Source organism: Canis lupus, chromosome 9 (genome assembly GCF_048164855.1).
Source record: "Canis lupus baileyi chromosome 9, mCanLup2.hap1, whole genome shotgun sequence".
NCBI lineage: Eukaryota > Metazoa > Chordata > Mammalia > Carnivora > Canidae > Canis > Canis lupus.
The window spans coordinates 34,443,573-34,467,054 of NC_132846.1; the positions used below are offsets into that span (position 1 = coordinate 34,443,573).

At 34.1% G+C, this 23,482-nt stretch overlaps 1 protein-coding gene across 1 annotated transcript in view; it reads left to right on the forward strand.

The window, feature by feature from the left end:
• The window catches only part of NAA30 (N-alpha-acetyltransferase 30, NatC catalytic subunit), a 20,461-nt gene extending 1,906 nt beyond the window's left edge, over positions 1 to 18,555 (forward strand). Inside the window, exons 3-5 of the mRNA XM_072838706.1 lie at positions 4,127 to 4,250; positions 6,065 to 6,120; positions 15,063 to 18,555. Coding sequence (XP_072694807.1) covers positions 4,127 to 4,250; positions 6,065 to 6,120; positions 15,063 to 15,200 — 318 coding nt within the window. The 3' untranslated portion in view covers positions 15,201 to 18,555. The remainder of the gene's footprint in view (positions 1 to 4,126; positions 4,251 to 6,064; positions 6,121 to 15,062) is intronic.
• Positions 18,556 to 23,482: the final 4,927 nt, after the last annotated feature.

Below are 23,482 nucleotides of genomic sequence, written 5' to 3' on the forward strand. Positions count from 1 at the left end.
TAACCTTTCTGGTGGCTGAAAGATGACTGAAACTTGAACAAAATATCTTTTTGTGGAAAGTAGGGAACCAAGTGTGAAATCGTTACTAATCTAATTTTTCTCTTTAAGAAACTGGTCTAGGTATACCTAAATACTAGTAGTAACACCGGCTTGTGTAAAGCATAGTTGACAAAATTTTTATACTTACATGTAAGCAAAAAAGATTTGGCTGTGCAACAAGCTAAATAGGTATTTTTAATTTGTATAGTACTGGCAGTACCGTTTTTTTTCCCCAATAACACTGACCAATGTTAGTCTGTATGAAACCTATCACTTAAGTATTAACTGAAGGTATATGCTTTATATCTTTGTGCTCACAGGCATTTTATTGCCATTGAATTTCACTGAGGAAAGGCACTGTGCTTTTAAAAAATATTTTATGATGTGTAAAGGGAGAAGCTACTACTTTTATTATTTTAGCATTGACTTAGTTGCACATAGCAAATCCCTGCAAGACATTTTGACGGTGCTTTAGAAATCTTTTTGGTTCTATATGTTGGTGGTAACCTGAAAATACAACTTCAGAATGGTAGTTCTGTTATTTTCTGTGGTCACTTTGCTAAACTTCAATTTATTATGTTTGTTTAAATTGTGGGGAACTATCTTACAGTCTACAAAACTGCCCTCCCAGGACTCTAGCAGCCATTGTATCAAAATAGACGTACTTAGACATGCATTGACACAGGCATGTGATCACAGGGAAAGTGATTTTATAGCATTATTATACATGTAAAAGTCAGTGTAATTGCTAAAAATTTACAATTGATTTAACTGTAAGTTTACCCACAAATGCATACAATTGAGCCAAACCTTAAATTGAAATATTATATGTATTTTTGTTAATTACAGAAAATAGTTGTATGTATAATATTTAGTCAGCTTTGGGTTCTGATATTACCTGGGCCCCTCTCAACTTGTCTGCCATTTTAGACTCTGATAAACTTAGTAAATTTTAGTTTTGATATTTCATAGGCTCTTTCCAATTTATCAGCTAATTTGTACTTTAGCTCTTTAATAGCGAGTTGTTTAATGTTAAATTCTGAATCTCTGGAAGGTGAGATACTGTACAGGTGGTTGACATCTAAGATTTACTAGTGCAAGTATGTATCTGCAGGTATTGAACATAAAACAGTAGTTAATCAGAGGCCGTTTAGAATTGGGGCCTTTGGGTTCACGTTTAAAAATTTGAATTTCCTGTAAGAACTAATTAAAAACAAGTTTTAAGTCATATTTTAGAACCATAAAGGATCTTAAATACAGTATAGCTCAACCTCACTTTTTTTTTTTTTTTTTAATGCAAAAAGATTAAGGACCAAAGTGACTTAAAATGTTTAATCTTCAGATATTTAGGGCTGGCTCAATTGGTGGATATGCAACACTTGATCTCAAGGTTGTGAGTTGTGAGTTCAAGTCCTAAGTTGGGTGTAAAAATTATTTAAAAATAAAATCTTAAAAAAAAAAAAAAGCTTCAGATATTTAGTGGCAGAGAGGTAAAGCTAGAATTTTACTTGACGTCTCATGGAAAGAACCTGAAAAATGACATACCCTTGACCCGTTCAGCGAAGATCATTATGTTACCAAGTTATGCTTCATCAAGGGACAGTTCTTACAAACATCAATACTCTAAAGAGATTAAAAACCTCCAAAATGGTTCTCGTTTCCATATAACCTAAAATGGATCAAATAGAATGTATGAGTTCGAAATGAAGAAAGAAAATTGCCAATACTTGACCATATCTAACAAAAACAACAGTTTCTTATGATTCGTCCTAATAATTGTAGAAGATGTGAAAGTAGAGTGCCAGACAAATTGGAGACACTGTCAATTATTATTCTCTTAACTAATTTCTCTCTACGTTTTTTGAGTTCATGGTATTTTCAGCTCTTGGTGCCTTTTGAACTTCTTAAACTTATTACCAGTGATGTAATATTGTCTGTTTATTTTAACTTTCTGGCTTCCTCTGTTTTCCCATATATAGCATTCTGAAATTTGGGAATTTCTGTTTCATGCAACTTGTATTTTTCAAGTTTTATAGATTGGCAAGCACTTGACCTTGTAGTGTTAAGTCTAAATCTTGCCAGGAATTTTTCAGTTCCCATCCTTGAAAAAAGAACACATTTGATAGTATGAGTTCCAAATATGTGCAGAACTTTTATTTGGAGAAATTGACAAGCTGTTTATTGAGTCTTAAAAGTGTATATCCATCAGCAATTTATCAGAAAAAAAGAAGAGCGCAAGTCTTCCTCACTACCAATACCTTATTAGTAACAATATATTATATACTGGGCTTTTCTGCTTTACTGATGCATACCACTTGATATTTGCTCCTACAGATACTTAGTTAGGAAGAAGTCAATCTAGTCCAGTTGTGAACTGATAATACTTTGTTTGCCTGTCACTGCCTAGGTCAAAGGACAAAGATTTGTTTGAAATTCCTATCCAATTTGGAAGTATTGTCCAATTGTATTGTGTATTCTGATTTTTGAAGAAACCTTTCTTGGATGGTTTTCTAACTGAAGTGTAGCTGTCCTACAGTTTTGTATTCTAGATCTATTGGTTTCCATTTTCTCTAATTTATGAGATCAGGTCAAAAAGTTTTTTAATGTATTTGGTTAAACATGTATATAGCACACAAGCAGAATTGTTCGACCAGCCATCTCTTGTGCATATTTCAGGTCTTATTTCAGAAAGAAATTTTAGTTTTCAAAAGAATTTTGATAGAACTTGATTGATTTATTGTGAATGAAAATGGAAGTAGCAATTTTAGAGGTTTACTGGTCCAAAATAGTTCTGGATTGTATGATAAAACAGAAATGAATTAGTGTGGATTGTTGAATTTGATATCCCTTCAAAAAGATTTTTCTGACCTAGTTCAGAAATGGATTAGAATTATCTTGCCTACAAGATTTCTCTACAATTAAAAAAAGGTTTTTTAATCATTTTACAGAATGATGAACTGAAAAATGTCACATCAAAATTAAGTTAAAATTAAGTATTAAGTATAAGCTGGACTTTTTATTTTTTTAACCCAATTCCTGGTTTTTGTTGTTGAAATAGTTTATTCTGAAAATTTAATTTTATTAAGAGATAATTTGAAGTTTTCATATTTTTTTAATGAGTGCTCTTTACAGCAAACACGTATTTCTAGCGAGCTGACACATTATTAAACAATTGGAGCTTTTACCCTATATTTACCAGAATACGAGTATTACAAGAACTTTTCATTGCTGATGGAACTTTTGAAAAAGATTTTTAATGGTAACACTGGAAATCTTAAAATAGGGGATGATTGCATTTATTCAACATATAATCTTTAACAGTCTGGAAAAACATTTTTATTAAAATAACTATAAATTTATATTAGAGCTTTTGCTTTAAGATGAAGCTCTGATTTTAAGTTCTAGATAATCTCTTAGCTTTGTGATAATGATACTGTCAGAAGTGTCCTAAAAGTGAGACCATTGTATATGTAGTCCTCATAGTCCTTCACTAACAAAAACCCCTTGGGTAGGATCCAAGGAATACCTTAAAAACAATCTTTTTTTTCTAAAAATCATTTACATTTTTTTTCCTGGTCAAATCTAACTATTTTTCAAGCATAAAATACCATGTCTTTATCTCTCTTTCACTAAAACCTTATTAGAACTAAGTTTAAATTTACAGTACTTTGATAAGCAAGTTTCACAATTCTTTATCATAGCTTAATGAATGGACATTTTCTTAAAAAAATTAACTTTCGTATACTTCCTCCTTCCCAAATCTTAAACATGTAGGCCTTTATTGCAAATCATTATAAATATCTTATAAAGTACTTGAATATTTATTTTGAAAATCTTGCTTTTTTCCTCCTATACTCTGATAATAAGTATAAGCAATTCATGCCCTGCACAACGTTGAATGATTTTAAAATGAACATTTGGAGGAGTTCTGGGATTTAGATTTCTGAAACTTTTATGATTGCTCTATTACTGGAATTCTTCTCTTCCTTCCTCAAAAATGTGACCAGTGGTTGGTTGCTATTTCCCTGGGTAATTGTGCAGTACCTGATGGCAATGTATTCTTCATAACTGTTTGTTTATTTTTAAGGCCATGGTAGGGGAGGAGTGTGTAGGTGCCATCGTTTGCAAGTTGGATATGCACAAAAAGATGTTCCGCAGAGGTTATATAGCCATGTTAGCCGTGGATTCCAAATACAGGAGAAATGGCATTGGTAAGGAAAATATTATGTCACTAAAAGAATGCATAAGTTATTTTCATTTTTGTTTTTTGAAGCAAAAGATTTAAATGTAAATACATAGAAATGAAAAGCTAAGGGAAGAAAATGAAGATTGTTTTTATTTCAAAATATTTTTAAAATGTTCTTAAAATTGAATTGTTTTATTAATGTTTTGTTTGAGAAATTATCTTTCTAGCAAGTAACAGGTGATGTTTTTACCTCCAAACATTTCTTTTTTTTTTTTTTTTTATCAGAGTCAAAATGCTTTGCGTTACTCTAGGTACTGCAGTTTTTAATAGCATTATTGAGGCGCTTGATCGTAGCCTTTCAGGAGCTGTCTATACTTAGGTTAAGTGGACCTCAAGGTCAAATTATGGAGAAATTGTTACCGTTATTTAGTAATAGTCATCTAACATATTACAATTCAGAGAGGACCAGGATAAAGGAGAATTGTGTCTTACTATTCCCAAATTCATTTCTTTCTTGGGTCCACTTTTCCTGGCATTTTCAGTCAATCTTATGATTTATAATGGTCATTAGAATCATCAGAGTGGCTTAAAAACAAATGCTTAGGTCCCTCCACCTGAGAATCTTGTTAGTCCTATTAGAAGTAGGACTAAAGCTTCCCCAAGTGACTGATACAAGCCTGTTTAAGAACCATTGTCCTAGTGTCTAGGACCTATCTGCTCTTTTTTTAGGCTAGGGGATCAAGCACTTATCTGAACATGTCAAATTCTGGGATCTAGGGAAGCTAAGTAAGTATTCGTGAAAGATTTAATGCCTGTACCAGTATTTAATTACTAGGAGTTTTGTCACTTGTAGTTTTTTTTTTTTTTAATACAAGTGTTATTGTCCAGTTTAAGACTGTTTCACACAATCTGAGATGGTGTTATGAGAAATCATTATGAATAGGTTGACTTAATACCTTTGGTTTAACCAACTTTTCTTACTAGTGTTAAGAGTTTACTACTAGGGTTTACAATGGATTGGACTTGCTATATATAAGCCAAGTTTGGGTTTTTGACATTACAAAGAGCTGATGGGGCTCATGGCAAATGGTAGGCAATTGTCTGGCTAGTTAGAGGGCAGAAACTGGTGGCTTAAGGGCTGCATCCTGGCCCTCAGACATTTTGTTTGGCCCATGTAATGTGTTTCTTCCTCATTTGCATGGTTGGAAAAATAAAGAAATTTGTTACAGAATTTGGATTTCTTAAAATCAGATTTGGCAGTTGTTTTCCCTTTAATGTACCAAGTATATCTGACCCTAAGTTAGGATACATTTTGCTAGACATTTACATAGACACCACTGGCATCATTTGGGAATGCTGGACTTCAGTATGCCCAGGCTCATTATAAGGTTTGTAGGAACCAACCCAGTGTCTTGGGCCCACTCTGGGTCACAGCAGTTTCTGGTATGATCTTTGGCAAAATTAGCTCAAGGATCTTGTAGTAACTTCTCGCTAGTTCAAGGATTTCCTGGGTTGCTCTGGCCATACCATATCTTGCCTTTTTCTTTTTCCTCTTTTTCTCTTACCTTCAAACAGAATATCACAAACTCTTGCTTGGAGCAAGTAATTACACCTAAGAAAAAGGGATACATAAGAGAGAGGTCTTTTAAAAGGAAAGTTATATTTGCTATATGTAGGTTTTGTTGGCCTCTCAGTTTATATTTTTTCTCACTTAGTCTGTGTATCTGCATTCAAGGTAGAACCAGCATTTGTTATTTTTGTGCTTATTATGAATATGATAATTTAGGTACCTTTAAGAAACTAAATTTTCCTTCATTAATACTCAGATCTATATTCTAGGTACTAACTTGGTTAAGAAAGCTATATATGCCATGGTTGAAGGAGACTGTGATGAGGTAAGTCTTTCTAAATGTTTAAAATCTTTTACCCTGTTCTGTATTTTACCAAGTTTTTGGTTTTTTAAAATAAATACCCCATAATAAATTACACTGTAAATTTCATTGCAAACTATTATTATATGATTATAGCTTGTGGTGAAAATTCTATTCCTTTTAAAAACACATGAATTTTGGGCAGCTCCAGTGGCCCAGCGGTTTAGCGCCACCTTCAGCCCAGGATGTGATCCTGGAGACTGGGGATTCAGTCCCACATCAGGCTCCCTGCAGGAGCCTGCTTCTCCCTCTGCCTATGTCTCTGCCTCTCTCTCTCTGTGTCGGTCATGAATAAATAAATAAAATCTTAAAAAAATAAAAACACATGAATTTTGACCTAGAACAAATTTTAAGATGATAATAGCTAAATTTTGTTTTTTATCAAAATGTGGAGGTGAAATCTTAGACATCTTCAGTAAATAATTGATATTTAGAGGAATTGGTATTCAGAAGATTTGTTATCAGTTAAGTCATTTAAGGTAGCTCTTATTATAAATCTTACTGCAACTTCCTTACATATTGGCCTTAGTTTCTCTCTAAATAACATTTTTTAAAACTGTGGACCAACTGTCTGTTAGCTCATGTGAAAGACATTTCATGTTTGAAAAAAATCTCTCAGTGTTAAATAATGAGAAGGCTGAGGGGAAAAAAAAGACAACCATTTTTTATTTTTATTTTATTTTTAAGATTTTATTTATTCATGAGAGACACACACAGAGAGAGAGGAGAGAGAGAGAGAGAGGCAGAGACACAGGCAGAGGAAGAAGCAGGCTCCATGCAGGGAGCTCGACGCAGGACTCGATCCTGGGACTCCAGGATCATGCCCTGAGCTGAAGGCAGATGCTCAACCACTGAGCCACCCAGGTGTCCCGACAACCACTTTTTAAATGTAGACCTGTCTGCATATTAACCTAAGAGCATCTTTTCTCTTTAGCTGGTTTGTACAGCCTACCACAGCTATAATTTGTATCCTACAGCGCTGTGCTGTATGCATGGTGAATGCTCCATAACTAATGGTGATGCTGGGAATGTTAAGATTTACTGTCATATGATATGGAAGGAAATAAGTGTAAACTAGAGAAGTATAAATGGTTTTAATATAGCAGTGGTGACTGGAATAAAGTTGTGCTAACAATTTTATGAACAGTAGAAGTGACAATTGTGTTTATTATTGGAGGGCAACTATGCCTTAGATAGTTCTGAAAAGACTTGAAATTAGGTAATTTTTTCTTCAAAAGGCTGTAACCTGTTTTGATTACTTTTTTTTTAAGGTAGGTTTTTTTTCTGCACGAAATTTATACACTGTCATTAAGCATGATGTGTATGTGTGATTTGGGGGTACAGAGTCTGTCCGTTCGCCATCCCCACACTGCAGCTCTTTATTCTTCTTTCTGCTTATAGCTATTGTTCATCTTCAAATATGTATCCTCTCATTTCTAAGCATACCTCTAACCTGTGTAATGCTTTTTCTTTACATAAATGAGGACATAATTATTCTTCTGCAGTAATTGCTTTTTAAGCTTAACAATATCTTGTGAACATGTTTACATGTCAGAATACAGGGATTTACTGTAGGATGTTCTCATGCTCCTCGTTCACATTAGTTTGTATTCTGACAGAGCACACTAAATAGTGGTCATATGAGAAGGCCTGCAGATATGTTGGGCAGCACAGAGGAGGGTCATCCTGGTATTGCAGGCTATTCAGTGTTATTTCAAATAAGGTAATTCACATAGAGTGAAGGATCTAATATTGTTCACAACTTTTAATATAATATAAAAAAATAAAAGATGCAGTGACCCTGGTCATTTAAGTAGCTGGTAACTAAAATTTGCTGAAGAGGACTGGACTGCATATGCTGATGAGTCTAAGTCTCTGTTTGGACCACAGCCACACTGGGTTAGCTCATCAGGAGAAGTCGAGGTTCCTAAAAATTGCTAACCAGTTTGAGGAAATCTTTGGGTTAATGAGACTGTGTTTTGATCCTCTACTGCTGCTGATTGGAGTGGTTCCCAGTGAGCAGGGATGTTATGAACAGGGAGTATTATGTTCCTTATGGTGTTATACCTTTTGTGAGTGATCCTAGCCACTACCTGTGAGACAAGGTATGTGCTTTATCTTAACTGAACAAATAGTATTGGTTTTCCTTTGAAAATTCTCGGGAATGATCTGGACGTTTGAGTTAAATTGATTTGAGTCTCAAAGTTAGATCTCTAAATTAGTGTTACATTTTATGGTAGAAATACTCTTTTCATTGTGGGCCTAAAAATCTAATTCTGATTTATTTTTCTTACTTTTCAACCAAAGAGTTTCACCTAATCTTAGTCTGAAATGGGGATAGTTCCATGAATTTACTTCTTTTCTATGATTTTTTTTACAGTTTGACTAGCTCTCCCTCTGGATTAGAGAACTCTTCTGTGTTTAAGAAAAATTGTCTGTGTCCCACATTGTTGAGATAGAAGTTTTGCTGTATGAAGGGATAGAACTTTTGTTTACTCTTTATAAGGGCTTCCCTCTTCCTTTCATTGAGTTTTAAACTATGTAAGCCACAATTCTATGCCCTTTTCCCTTCTAATTTTTGATAATTTGTCTTTGTTGGTTCCATTTCCTTTTACCATTTCATTCCATTTGGTTTGGTTTCTTTCCCCTCAGCCCAGTGTAACTACTTTCTCTCTGATGTATTTGCTAGACCTTATTAGCTGCTTTTTCCTCCTTTACCTATTAAACTACTCTCAGTCTTTAAGACCCAATACAAATATCAGTAACTTTCTATTTAAAGTTTTCCTTAATTCTTCTGGACAGAATCATTTGTGTGGTTTCTATGGTTTTCTTGGCTTCTTCACTGTTCAGAGGCTCTGTTTTAGCCACTAAAGAAAACAGAGATTCTTTTTCTTATTTACTGCTGTATTCTTAGTACTAAGTGTAGCATTTGTGATAGAGTACAGTGGTTCTTAAATATTTGTTGACTGATTAGTTCTGTGCTTCCAGCATCTTATCTGTACCTCTTTTTTTTTATGCATTTGTGAATTTTGACTTGTATAATTAATTGTTAAACTTGTCTTCGTCTCTGAGTTTTCTGTGAGCTTTCTTAGAAGAGCAGTCATCTTACTTACTTTGTACTTAGTAAGACATATATAATTTCTCACTGTTGAGAAAAACTGAAGCTTTAATTTTCTAAGAATATAGTAACCAATTATAAAGTAACCAACATATGATTTTACTTTTATTAAGTTCGGCCAGCCTTCCTTTCTCTTAAAGTATTAAGGAATTTTGGCAAATTATCAGAAAGACGTTAGAGAAGGGATTTAAATTACATTTTCCACCACTTAGCTTATACTGCTATTTTTTTATTCTTATAGAAATTTTTAATTCTATGCACCTATAAAAAGTTTCATTTGGAAATCTCTATGAAGCCTTACTATGCACATCCAGTCAATTTATTTGTGACCTTGAGTTGTGTTAATATTGTTCTTGGTTGTTCTTGTCATTTTTAAGATAAATTCACAGTGTATTAAACCAAAGTTAGTAATCACAGATCCACATGAAATGTAGATCATGTTTTTGTTGGAATAATAATGAAATACTCTCCCGATCTGATAGTTATTTTCATTTTGCCTTACTATGACTTTCCTAACTTTTTGTCAGAATTAGACATGTTAAAATAGAATAACTAAAAGATCTTTGTCTTTTTCTGTATATTTGGAGCTGTCTATAAAGTTAAAGCTTCAAAAAAAGAAATAATTGGATTTGTCTCTTCATGAAGGGGAAATGCATTACCTATATTGCTGACCTGGCCTGAATTTGGTTACACTCCCACATGCTTTGGCTGCCAAACGTGTAGTGGCTACTAGACAAGCATCTTGAGTTTGTGTATTACATTAGGGAAAATAGAAAAATATATACAAATATCATGAATGAGTTTTCTACAATGCTGTTTTTAAAGTAGGATTTATATATGTAAAATAATGAACTCATATAGTGACCATTTACTTTTTATGAGCTTTTTACCTAAATAAATTAGAATGGGGCAGGTGATTAGTCAGCATGATGAACAGTGCTTTACTTTTTGAGCTATAGATGCCACTGAAGTCTTTATTTCTGGAAATTTAAATTTCAGATGTCTTTTTAGAGGGATGCCTGGGTGGCTCAGCGGTTGAGCATCTGCCTCTGGCCCAGGGTGTGACACCCCCCCTCCCCCCAAGGATCAGGGAGCCTGCTTCTCCCTCAGCCTATGTCTCTGCCTCTCTCTCTTGCTGTGTCTCTCATGAATAAATAAATAAAAATTTAAAAACAAAAAACAAATGTCTTTTTAGATTAAGGTATGATGTTAACACTCAGAATTAACTCCTCTATGTTGAGAATACACTACATTTCTTAATTAAATGTAAGTGTGCTATATATAATCTTTAAGCATTTTTAGTTGACCAGCATCTTCCCATTTCCCCTTCCCCTCAACCCCTGGCACCTGCCATTCTGCTGTCTGCTTTTATGAGTTTGATTATTTTAGTTTCTACCTATAAATGAGATCATGCAGTATTTGTCTATGTCTGATATGTTTCACTTAGAGTAATGTCCTCCAAGTTCATCCATGTTGTCACAATGATAGGATTTCTTTTTTTTTTTCAGACTAAAAAATATTTCATTGTATATGTGTGCCACTTTTCTTTATCCATTCATTTGTTGGACATTGAATGTTTAGGTGGTTCCATATTTTGGCTATTGTGGTAGTGCCGTAATAAACACAGGAGTGCAAGTATCATATTTGAGGTCCTGATTTCAGTTCCTTTGGATATATACCAAGAAGTGGGATTACTGGATCATAAAGATTTTATTTACTTATTCATAAGAGATAGAGAGGGGCAGAGACATAGGCAGAGGGAGAAGCAGGCTCCCCATGGGGAGCCTGAAGTGGGACTTGATCCCAGGACCCCAGGATCACAACCTGAGCCAAAGGCAGATATTTAACCACTGAGCCACCCAGGTTGCCCCTATTAATTTTTTGAGGAACCTCCAAAATTTTTTCCATGATGGCTGTACTGATTTACATTCTGACCAACAACCTAATTTATTATAACCAATAATAAATCTGTTACATATTAAAATACAGATGATATTTTGACATGTACAAATGTACCTTGTGTATTTTTATGATTTTTTGATAATGTGTAAAGATGACTTTTAAGCCTTTTATAAAGTTTAATAGTTATATGTTGAACATTTTTAGTGTCACTGGAAACATATTTTGGCTGAGACAGAGGCTGCTGCCGGGTAAAGAACAGAGTAAAGTGGAGATATTTAAGCTATAAGGATTTTTGGTTGAGTAGTTTGTCCTAATTAAAGAACTGGTTCTGCGAAGCCTAGGTTCTAGATCCATCTTCTGTCACTTAGAGTTGTGTGATTATAGGCAAGTCTCTTTGTTGTCTATGCGATATGATGGTAATTCTGATCTTAAAGGAATGTTATGAAGAGCATTAAAGTTCATTTAGTAGTATCGATGGAAGGTCTGTGAGGTGCCAGACAATAAGTGCTTAGGTTCTAGCAGTGAACAGCTTCCCCTCACTCCAGCAGTTTCAGCCTACAATTTTAAAGGTCTTTCTAAACTGTAATAGTTTGGCTTATCCTGACAATGGTTTGTTGCTAAGAGAATCCATGGAACTTCACAGTAATCCTTTTTCTGTTAACTAGAATTCAACTTTGCCAAATTTCTTTGGGACTAAAATAGCCTCATTTTCCTTTGGTTTCCTATGTAATACCCCCAAGATGTGGACTAAAAGAATAGTTTTATATTGAGTTTTCATCATAAACTCAGACTCTCTTGTAATGTATTTATAAGAATTTGAGTGATAAAAGGTAGTTACTTTTTTCCTGATATTTTCTATTTTGTCAAATGATCTCTTTATTTAGAGAATGTGAGTGTACCAAGAGCATCTTTTCATTTTAACTAAGTTTAGCCCTTTGTATAATTCCATTTCTGTATAATTGGGCTGTATTTCACTAATTTGTTCGGCTGACAGCGAACATGAATTCAACTCTTTACCACACCTATGTGTGTATTTATGTAACAATGATTAGCCTCAGATGTGTCTTGAATATTTTCAGTTGCCAAATATTAACAAACATGGACTTGGATCCTCTTCATTGTGTCTTAAGTAGGTTAGTTAGATCTCTCATTTGCTGCTTTGTTTTACTCTGGGAAACAATCAGGGGGAGGCACTGAAGAGTGGATACTGTTAAGTTCTAGTTCAGATTTAGCACTACTGGTGGCCTTGAGCTTCTTTTGTAAATTGGAGAAAATCATATCTATTTCATAGGGTTATGATGAAAATAACATAATGACAATTGCATGTAAAATGGCATAATATATGTAAAAATGCTTTACAAAGCATTTACTAAAACTTGAATATTAACTTTAAAAAAAACTTTCAAAAAAATAAATAAAAACTTTCACTCCTTTTTCTGTGAAATTAGGTTCCAAGTTTTGAGTTGTTATACCTTTATTGTTTCACATATTAATTGTTTTGATACAACATTTTAGCAGTAATTAGGTGATGGCCTAAAACAATTCTAGGAGTTACCCAGGAGAATTGTTCAAAATTGAAAACCTATATTGATCAGACTGTAGTGTCCCATACTAGAAAATGGCATACATCACTAAAAAATAAATTCCATTTTTTTAAGAGCAGAGAAAAATTATTGGCTTTTATTCTTAAACCAATTTATTTGTTGTACATTTAAATATTCCTTCTTAGGAACATTTTTCTCTTGATCCTGAATTATTCATTACTTGTTTTTAGATCTTTTAAAAGTGCAAATTTAGCATGTGATTTGCTTTTATGAGTTAATTGTATAGGCAGTTGCTTTAAGATGCCTTTACTTTCAGTACTTTGGTCATTTTAAGTTTGGTAATACTTTTGCTTGTTTAATGTTTATGTGATATATGTAATATAATGAAAGGTGCTTAGAATATATATAATTTACAAATATTTAAGAGTCTTCTTTGTGGTAAGCAGTGTGTTAGGTACGTAGGAAATGGCTGTGAAGGAGGTATACATGATCCCTGCCCTTGTTGAGCTCATCAGCTAGGAGAGATGACACAGTCATTAAATGTTGAATGGGAGACCTTTGAGTTAGGAAGATGTTAAAATTACAGTGAAAGTTGATGGCAGCTTGGGCTAGAATGGTATTATTAGGGATAGTAAGAAAAGGGTTGATTTGAGAGATTTAAGAGAATTGAAATACTCAGTGCTTGGATGTATGTGATGGTGGGGGCTAGAAAAGTTTAACAGTGACTCCTGGGTTTCAGATTTGAGGTATTGGTAGGATGGAGATCAAATTGTGGAAGAGGAGTTAGTTGATCATGATTTCAGTTTTGGATATGATGAATTGAGTTATATTCTTTTCCCTATTATTTACATCTGTTTGAATTCTTGTCAAATGTTTTGATAGCTTGAGATAGAACAGAGACTCATAGGCTTCACTTAGGGCTTTGTTTAATTCTATTTTGCTCTTTTTGTCCCACTTCAAACACCTGAGGGTTATGACATCCCAACAGTAACTATGGCTCACTGTGTTGATAATTCTCCATGAGGTTGGTTGAGAATCAATAGGTAGGCAAATAGGGCTGTGTATCTAAAAGGCGAGAGGATGGGATAGAGGAAGTTTAGGTAAAGGAGGGTAAAAACAAATTAAAAAAAAATAGTGCTGTATCAAAAAGTACCACTTCTTTATTGTCAAGGCCATTGGTTTGGTAATATTAAAGAAGACTCAGAAGTAAATACTTGATGTGCTCTTTTGTTAAGTGTTGATGTTCATATAGTATAGTCAGTTGTTCTGAGACTGTAGTCTCCCAACTAGCAACATTAGCATCAACTGGCAATTTTTTAAAAATACAGATTATTGAGCTCCACCCTAAATCTACTCAGAAACTCTGGAGGAGGGTCTCAGCATTCCGTTTTAGCAAACCCTCCAGTTTAACTAATGTTTGGGTACCTTTTGCCTAGAATCAGCAAAGGGCAGAGAAGTTAATATTTTAGACTTTGCAGACTATAGATCTCTGGTGCAGCTGTTCCACTCTGCCCATTGTATTGAGAAAGCAGTCCTAGACAGCATGTAAACAAATGAGCTTGGTTGTGTTCCAATAAAACTTTACAGAAGGGCAGCCCCGGTGGCGCAGCGGTTTAGCGCCGCCTGCAGCCCGGGGTCTGATCCTGGAGACCTGGGATCGAGTCCCGTGTCAGGCTCCCTGCATGGAGCCTGCTTCTCCCTCTGCCTGTGTCTCTGCCTCTCTCTCTCTCTCTCTCTCTCTCTCTCTCTGTGTTTCTATGAATAAATAAATAAAATCTTTAAAAAATAATTTACAGAAACAGTCACTAGCCACGTTTGGCCCAAGGGATATAATTTACAGATTCTGGTGGAGATTCTAGACAATATGACAGTTGTTGCCAGGATAAATGGTGACAAATTAATGAAAATATAGGAGCTGGTGGTTGATTTGAATAATTTCAAGTACTGGTCAGTTTTCTTCAAGGTTTTTATTGTTGATTTTTTCTTCTTCATATTTTTGTCACACTATTTTTCTCCACAAGGAAATACTTCGTCTTTGTTTTAGTATAAAACATGTATTCTCATTGCCAAAACTTCCAAACAACACAAAAAATAAATAGAACAGAAAATGTTCACATTTCTACCTCCCCTTGCCCCAAGAGAAAATTACTGTTAAAATTTCAGTGACCATTTTTCTGGGTTCTTTCTGTACATCATTAACATTTATTTTACCATCAATTTTAAAACAGATGTATGTTTTTCTTAAATATTTGAAATGTTTATATGTGATTTGTCAAATTATGAATTATAAAGTTAATTTCAAAAATATAAAATGGTAACTTAGTTTTCTCATTTTTTTGAAGGTTGTTTTGGAAACAGAAATAACGAATAAGTCTGCTTTGAAACTTTATGAAAATCTTGGTTTTGTTCGAGATAAGAGGCTGTTCAGATACTATTTAAATGGAGTTGATGCACTGCGACTTAAATTGTGGCTGCGTTGAGAAACTGACATCGAGGAACAACTTTCCAACCATGCAGAATCGACCTTTGCATGCAATGCAATTTGTACAGAATTGCTTTGCAGGTGGATTTAGTAATTTCCATGCAGCTCTTATCTGTCAGTGTCTCATTGAGTGTCGCACAATATTTGTTGCACTTTGGCATGGCGCATTTGTTCTGAATTAAAAGAGATTGTTTTAAACTTAAAGAGTTCTTTTGGTACCAGCAAGATGTGCCAGTTGATAGCCAAGATTTGTTTGTTCATTTGCAAAGTCTGATGACAATGTCATTTACACAGTGATCATTTTGTCACAGAACCAGTAAGTGGAACATGATTTTTGTTCCTTAAAAAAAGCCAATATAGATTGTAAAAATCTCTAAGTATACTAACATTTCACATGAAACCTGCCATAGTTTTCTGAAGGGGGTGGGGGAAAAGCTTCAATTTTAGGTTTTATTTTTTCAATATTAAATTTTCCATTCTTGAATATTGGTACCTCAGTGATTAGTGAATGAAAAAAAAATGTTATGTAGGGTTGGGTGTGTCTTACAATGAGTAAAGATAACAATTAAATTGCGTCTGCCAGTGCCTGTGTAGATAAGTATATTTGTCTTCATCTCTAGTTTTTGAATGCATGCTATCTTTTCCTTTTCTTTTAAGGCCTTTGCAAGCAAACTTTTGTTTTTATTTAAATTCTAAATTTGATAATAAATTATTTCAGATTTTTATAATTTGGATACTTTTTTCCAGGTGAGTGACAGAGTGGTTTACTGTAAAGTCCCTTCTTTCCTTACAGTAAGAAGTTGAATCTACTTGGAAAATCTTTGAGAAATGACTCAAAAGGGATGAGAAAAGTTGATGGAGCCAGGAATTGCTGGGGTTTTGGATGCACTTTTTTTTTTTTTTTTTTTTTGAGAGTGAGGGAATTTTTGGAAAAGAATAGAAAATTAATGTAAATTGGTATGATTTTATTTAATCAAAATTATTGCTAAGCTGTGAAGAACAGCTTTTACAAAGTAATTGGAACTTTTTTCCCACTTGATATGGATTTCACATTGCTTCTATTTCTTAAAACGCTTCACTTTTGGTTCTTGGTCTTGGAAATAAATTTCAAGGTGCATTGTATCCATTTTAAACTGATTTTATTTTCTTTTCACTTATTTGAGCAAATTCTTGAGGAAGCTTTTGCTTATTTCTCAGAAAAACAAAAGGGAAAATTGTAAAAAATTTTTGGAATGAGTTCTATGGGTTTTCTTAATAGTTATCACCATGTTCAGTTACATTGTATTTTGGCCAGTCTGTGCAATGTAACAGATTTTAAAGGTAATTGCTTCCAATTGAGTCAGGAAACCTGTGATGGGTAATTTAACTGGAAAACCTAACTACCCATAAAAAAAAAAAAAAAAAAAAAATTAATGCTCTGTGAAAAGTGTAATTTTTTAGGAATCTATGTTATTCTTTCTTTAATTTGGATATGCTCTACTTCTGCTCTAGGATTTGGTTTGAATTTTATTTTATGGCTATAATTACTGTATTTTTAAAAACCCTACCTCCATTAACAGTTGGTAAAAGCCCCCTTTCAGGAAAGTTTGTTGCCTTTTTTTTTTTTTTTTTAAAAAGGAAAGCTGCTCCTTGCTCAGTGTAGTGTCTTAAAAGTGAACATGGTATTAAGTACTTTTAAAATAATGATATACAGATTTGGTGAAAATAAAATCCTCCTGCTGGTGGAATCATTCATCGTTCCTAATTTTTAAAGACAACTTTTTCTTTTCCATTTTATATTGCTCTTGAAAGTTTAATGGGCAGAGTACTAAATACATTAAAAATGTGATGATCACACAATACTCAACTTTCCAGCTGACGATTTTGAGTATGTCTTTGCTCAAATGTCATTTGGGCTCCAGCATTTAGAGGAATGCCAATCCTAGTGATGCTTCTGTTATTTTTAATATGGAAGGAACTGAACCAAAACAGTTATCAAATTTTATCTCACCATTTTATATTTGACTTGCTGATTCATGAGTAATGATTGTTGATGAATATACATTTGCTTGACTCACTAATGGGGACAGTTGTAAAGCAGATATATGCTAGATTTTTACTTCCAACATTATGTTTTTAGCAGGTTGTCAATGAAACCATCTCTATTGATCTTTTACCCCAGAATTGACTAGGTTTTGCTGAACTGACTGGGTGTTTGTAAACATGACCTTAACCAGTGACTAAAATGTCAGATGGCTGCTGTATTATTCAGTTGGTGTATGTTGAATATACATGTCTCCCTTATGTTTTTAATTGGTTATGCAAAAATTGTTTAGTTAAGTAGACTAAAATTTTAATATCTAGCATGATAACCCAGCAGCAAAACTCATAAGTGTCCATTCCAATTGAAGTAGCATCATACATTAATTTACTTTTTGATATCAGGCTTTCATTTTTCTTATATAATATTAAAACCATCCCATTTAAAAATGACAGAGTGAGTTCACTTGGCTAAAACTGAGCAAAATTGGTGCAACTTTCTTTTAATGGGGTGCTGCCTCTTTAAGACTGACTGTACTATCCACTGACACTGGTTTGGCAGTTGATACTGCTGAACATTTTTATACATGCTACCATGAAGCTATATATGTTAGTATTGAAGAAGCTAACGGGTATGCTATCATTTTTGATATGTGGGCTAATTGTAATTTCCCTTACATTAGGATGAAACTACTCTAGAGAAGTCCACAGATCAGAAACCAAACAGTAGTTTTTGAAGTTGAAGCCAACAACAACAACAACAAAAAAAAAAAAAAAAAAAAAAAAACTTACTATTAAAAAAAATTGGTTTTAATATTTTCTGCCTCTTCCCCAAATTACCCTCCCTACTTGCTTGACAAATCTATGTAAAGGAGTTTGTTTGTCACATGTTTTAATTTTACTTGCCCTGTGTTATGGTATTGGCTGACATGTATAAGACTGGATGTGTATATTTATTATGGTGTTTGAAAATCATGAAGTTCATCACTTTCCAGGAGCATAGATAAAAGCAAATTGGTAGTGCATCAGAGTTACTTTTCAGTGCACCATGACATCACTAAAATGAGTGCTATAATGTTACAGGGCTTTCAGGTTTGTAAAAACATAACCATAAATTATATTGACGTCAGATATGAGTTGAGTATCTATAAAATATCACGTGTATCTCAAAATATTGGACTGCTGTTTGATGACTGGATATTGCTGCATAATTTTCTTCTATTGTCCCATATCCTTTTGGACAGAGAGATTTAATGGGATTTGAAATGTGCAAGCTGTCTAAATAAGATGCAGTCAAATAAAGTTGGTTAAGTTGTGTTTGCATTTTTCTTTTAGATAGAGCTGTGTGCATTTTATGATTGAGTTGTTCTGTTTTTACCTACTAAGAAAGAAGACCAAGCAATCCATTCATTTCCCCACTTCCTGCCTCCCATCCAAGAATTACTGGGAAGAAGTGATATATAATTATCTACTTTGTGTTCTGACAAAGTAAATATGAAAATGACCACATGAATTTGATTTTCCTAAAAGTAATCAAAGTCAACTCAATATCAGCTATCGATACAAATGAGAGCATTTTTTGCATGGATAAAACCAAAACTTGTTTTTTTGTCCTTGTCCCATAGCAATTTATTTCTAAGACCATTTTTAATTTACTACCTTTTTTGTTTGTACTTAATGTTTTTTCTCCCCTTGCTAAGACACCAAAGTAAAATAGAGCAATATCTAGGCTATTTGCTTTATTCTTGTGAGAAGCTTTAAATGGTAGTAATGTTTGCTTTTATATTTGAAGATTTGTGGATATTAGTGGAAGAAAGGGAAGTTTTAAATATGAACGCTAAATTTTCATCATCCATACAGCATTCACTTCATTCTTTTATAGTTAGGGAAAATGAGTTTGTTTTACTTGAATCTTATGTAGAACTCCTGAATACCTCATAAATTGTCTAAATAATGATCAGAAAGTTGATACCATCCTTTGACACTTAAGAGCAGAGATCACTATTAATCTGTAGCCCAGAGATATAATACTTTTAAACAATTAAGAGTGGAAAAGCTCATGAGCATATATAGCACACTGCACTTTCTTCAGATCAGTGCTGCCCAATAGCACTTTTTACAATAAAAATGTTCTTTATGCCTTCCAATATGCTAGTTACTAATCACATGTAGCTAGTGATTCCTTGAATAGTAGCTATTATGATCGAAGAACTGAATTTTTAATTTTAATTGAAATTTAAGTAGTCACATGTGGTTACTGGCTACTATATTGGACAGCATAGCTTTAGATCCTATTTAAGCAGTAATCACTAAGGAAAGCATTTTTTAAATAAGATTTTTAAGACTACTAATTTATTGAAATGTAAAATGGAAGCATCATGATTAAGAATGATCTCTGAGCAAGAGTATAGCACTGTTTACGTTGACCTTCTGTTTCATCCATACAGTATTTGATACCACCCTCCATTGTGATACAACCCTTCTGAGAAAAGCAGCCCTTTCAATTTTTATTTGGAATTTTTTGGGTTGCAAGAGATGCAGATTCGAGGGCCAAAAATTAGTTTTTGATGAGACTGTCCTCTCTTTTTTAGTGTTAAAATATTTTACATTGTTAAACCTAATAATTTCTCATTGTAAATGAATTTGAAGTCATTTTACCTCTAAATAAGATTGGTCATTTCTCATTTTACCAGTGGTCAAACTAGAACATGGAAGTATATCATATTTATACTTTAATTCTGGAAGATCATTCATGCTGACGTGAAGGCAAGTGTTTTTGCTTCTGTGAACGAGATTTTGCTGGGTTCTCTGGCTATGCGATGTGTCACCTTTGATTCTAGCTGGTCATCTAGTTTGTGTAATTCATTAAAAGGGCAGGAGCGGGGTAGAAAATACCTGGCCAAAGGGAGCACCAGGCTTGGTATAGCTCCTTCACACTGCTGGGGAAAGAGCTCAGAGCCTATGTTTGTTTGATAGTGATCAGTGTTTAATTGTTGTATGAAAAGACCTAGGGATAACAAAGACCACCCAAGTGCCAAAATCTATCTATACTACTTTAAAAAAAATGTGAACAATGGAGGGGTTATAATGTAAGGTTTTAATAATGCTAAGAAATAAGCTCATTTTTAGTTATGGATTTTCATTACTACCTCTGCTGTATAAATATATCTCAGTTTTCTAATACCTCAATTTCCTGAGAATCTGTATGTACGTTTTTGTAAATAAAAGAATTTGCCACATGCTAGGGGAAGGACCTGGCTTTTAAAGAAATTGTATAAAGACCTTTATTACTGGATTTGTTAAACAGTGAATTGATTTGAAACTTCCTTAAAACATTTTTATAGCCTTTTCTGGTCCCCTTGACTCAGGTGGTGTTTTTTTTTTTCTTCTTTTTTTTTAGTAAACATATCTTATTTAGTGAGATCTGTGTTCAGGAAGTGTGTGCCCTCATTTGTTAATTTACAACTGCAAAGATTTGTATGTCTCCTATGTTTTCCTTTCATGCCAAAGAATCACTTTTTTTTTTCTTAAAAGCCAGCAGGTTGCACAAACCAACAAAAAAACACCCCTTTTTTGCCCCTTAAACTGGCATTCTTAAGTTTTATTTCCTGAGACTTAGATATTTTCCAGGAGAAAATATCTTCAATTTTTTTAGTTAAAGCTAGTGGTAATCATTTGTGCAAATACATGTTTTTAGGAATGCATTAGTTCCATTAAGGAAGTAATGACAATTTTAAGGAACTGTGCTGCATTAAATCCACAACTGCATGAACCTTTTTAAAGCCCATATAAGATAAAATTGCTAAATTGTGTGTGTGTGTGTGTGTGTGTGTGTGTGTGTGTGTGTGTGAACTGCTCAGGATTCAATGACCTAACTTCGAGGGGATTGATCACTATCATCTTTAGGGCCAGATTTCCCGTGATTGCACACAGCTATTGATCTTTTTAAGGGGGCTAAACCTGCTGCCTTAAAGCTAAACCTGCTGCCTTTAAACTTTGCTATCTCCCTCCCTCCAACTGTGGCTGTAAATAGTGGCTGCACAGTCAGCTAGCTTTATACGTGATTTTATTGTGAATCCAAATAAAATTTGTTAAGTCCATCTAGTATTAACTAGGTAAATGTAAACTGATTTCAACCTTGTGTTTGGCCAAGTCTACTTGATAGCTTTGATAATTTGGAAATGAAGTACATCAACATGAATGTGAGCATTGTGTTTGAGTTATTGTGGGAATAACTATTAATATTTGGAACTGATAATGAACATTTGAAGTGTTTATTTCCATCCTTATGGGGCAAATTTCTTAACCTCTCTTAGCCTTTAGTGATTACTACCTAAAAAGCATATTCTAAAGAAGAAATGAGATAATTTATGTAAATTAGCTTAACAATGCATAGTAGCTTAGTACACAGTAAAGAATAAATGATAATTTGTTATTGGTATTTAATATTGGTATATCTATTGTTAATATATTTGCATACACACACACACACACCATAGTAGTATACAGTAATTTTGTATTTTGGCATTGAGTTCTGCAGTACCATTTCAACAACGAAAGTCATCTAAATACTAGATCTTAGGAGAGTAACCCAAACTGTAGCAAGTGTAGAGAAAAAACTTTCTGCCTTTTTATTGTAGAGAATATTAAAATAGGTAGAAGAGTATAATGATCTCTTCGTGTACTTAACTAGGTCCAATACCGGTGGCCTGTCTGGCCCTATCCATTCCCAACTACGTCTTCTCATATCTTTTTGAAACAAACCCCAGAGATTGTATCTTATCTATAAATATTTCAGTATTTATCTCAAATGGTAAAGTCTCATTTTAAATAAAACGACAATGCCATCACACACACACACACACACACACAAACATACACACACACGCAGAGTAATCCTGACATCATATAACCAATATTAATGCTCTGATTTCTAGGAAACTTTTTAAGAACAGTACTGAGATGTGTTAGAAGTGGAGGGTAAATCTAATGAATACAGAGGAGGCTACTTTTGCAAAGACGATGAAAGATTTCTGTTATGAGGACAGTGGACACCTAAGTAGGTAGATTTGGAGGTACAGACATGATTAAAGGAGAAAAGAGTGGGAAAGCAGAGGAAGGTTGAAAGCAGGGGCTGTCTTGGATCCCAAGAACCTAATGTTTTCATAGCTATGGGCATGCTCAGACTCAGATGTTTATTGGGGGATAAAAAGGAATTGACAAATCTGGTGAAACTGCCAGCAGTGACAAAGGAATTACTATTAGGAGAAGGGGTTGGGCTTTTGAAATACAATCAGTAAACCATGGCAGAAAAGACACTTGAGTGAGCAGCAAAAAAAATAGGTGCTAAAAGAGGCACAAAATTTTAATGGAAATAGTTAAGCAAATGAATGCAGAGTTTTTTTTTTTTCCTTTGGGAGGAAAATGAGGTGGGGAAAGGATGAGGATCACTTTATCTCAAACACTCCAATACTATGCTCAAAATAGGTCAGTACAGGAAATAATTCAGGATAAATTCATCACATTATCAGAATTTATAAGGAAATCATAAACTACATGGCTAGCTAGAGTTGCCAGATATGCATCAAATCAGGAGACTTTGTGAGGTTTTTTGAACCGTAGCTTACACTAAATGCATTAGAATGTGAATTACATACACAATTATGGCTCTCCTCTCAAACCAGTGAGTCCAATTTTCTTTTTTGTTTAAAGGGGACGCAGAAGAACACCTGGACGTGTTTGCACAGCCTACCGAGGAGAGGATCAGTGGGGTCTGGCCTGATACAGGATACTTGCGGCTGCTGGGGTGCGACCTCCGCCCTGTCCCCCGTCCCCCGCAGCTTGTTAATGTTCTCGCTCCTGTGCTGAGAGGGCAGTAGAATAATAGCAGTAATAAGTCCCATTAGGCAAACTGCCCTTCTTACAGTTTTCAAAGCAGTTTCACCGACTTTTACTCCATCTTTAAAAAGGTCTTTTGAGACGGAAAGATAAAACCGATACTCTAAAAGTACTTACTAACACCTCTGTCTGAGGTCTCAGCAGCCCTGAGACCTGAACTCAGGCCTCCTGACTCGATGTCATTTTCTTCCCACATCACACTGTTTGATGAAACCTAAAGATGACAGAGTCCAGTATGTTTAATTCTGGCGGATAAAATAAAACTTTAATGAATTCTAAATTATTTAAATTCATCTGTTGAGTTCAGCATAAACTTTCAATGCTCTCTTAAACAGTTTAATAGGTCTAATTTGTAAAATCCAT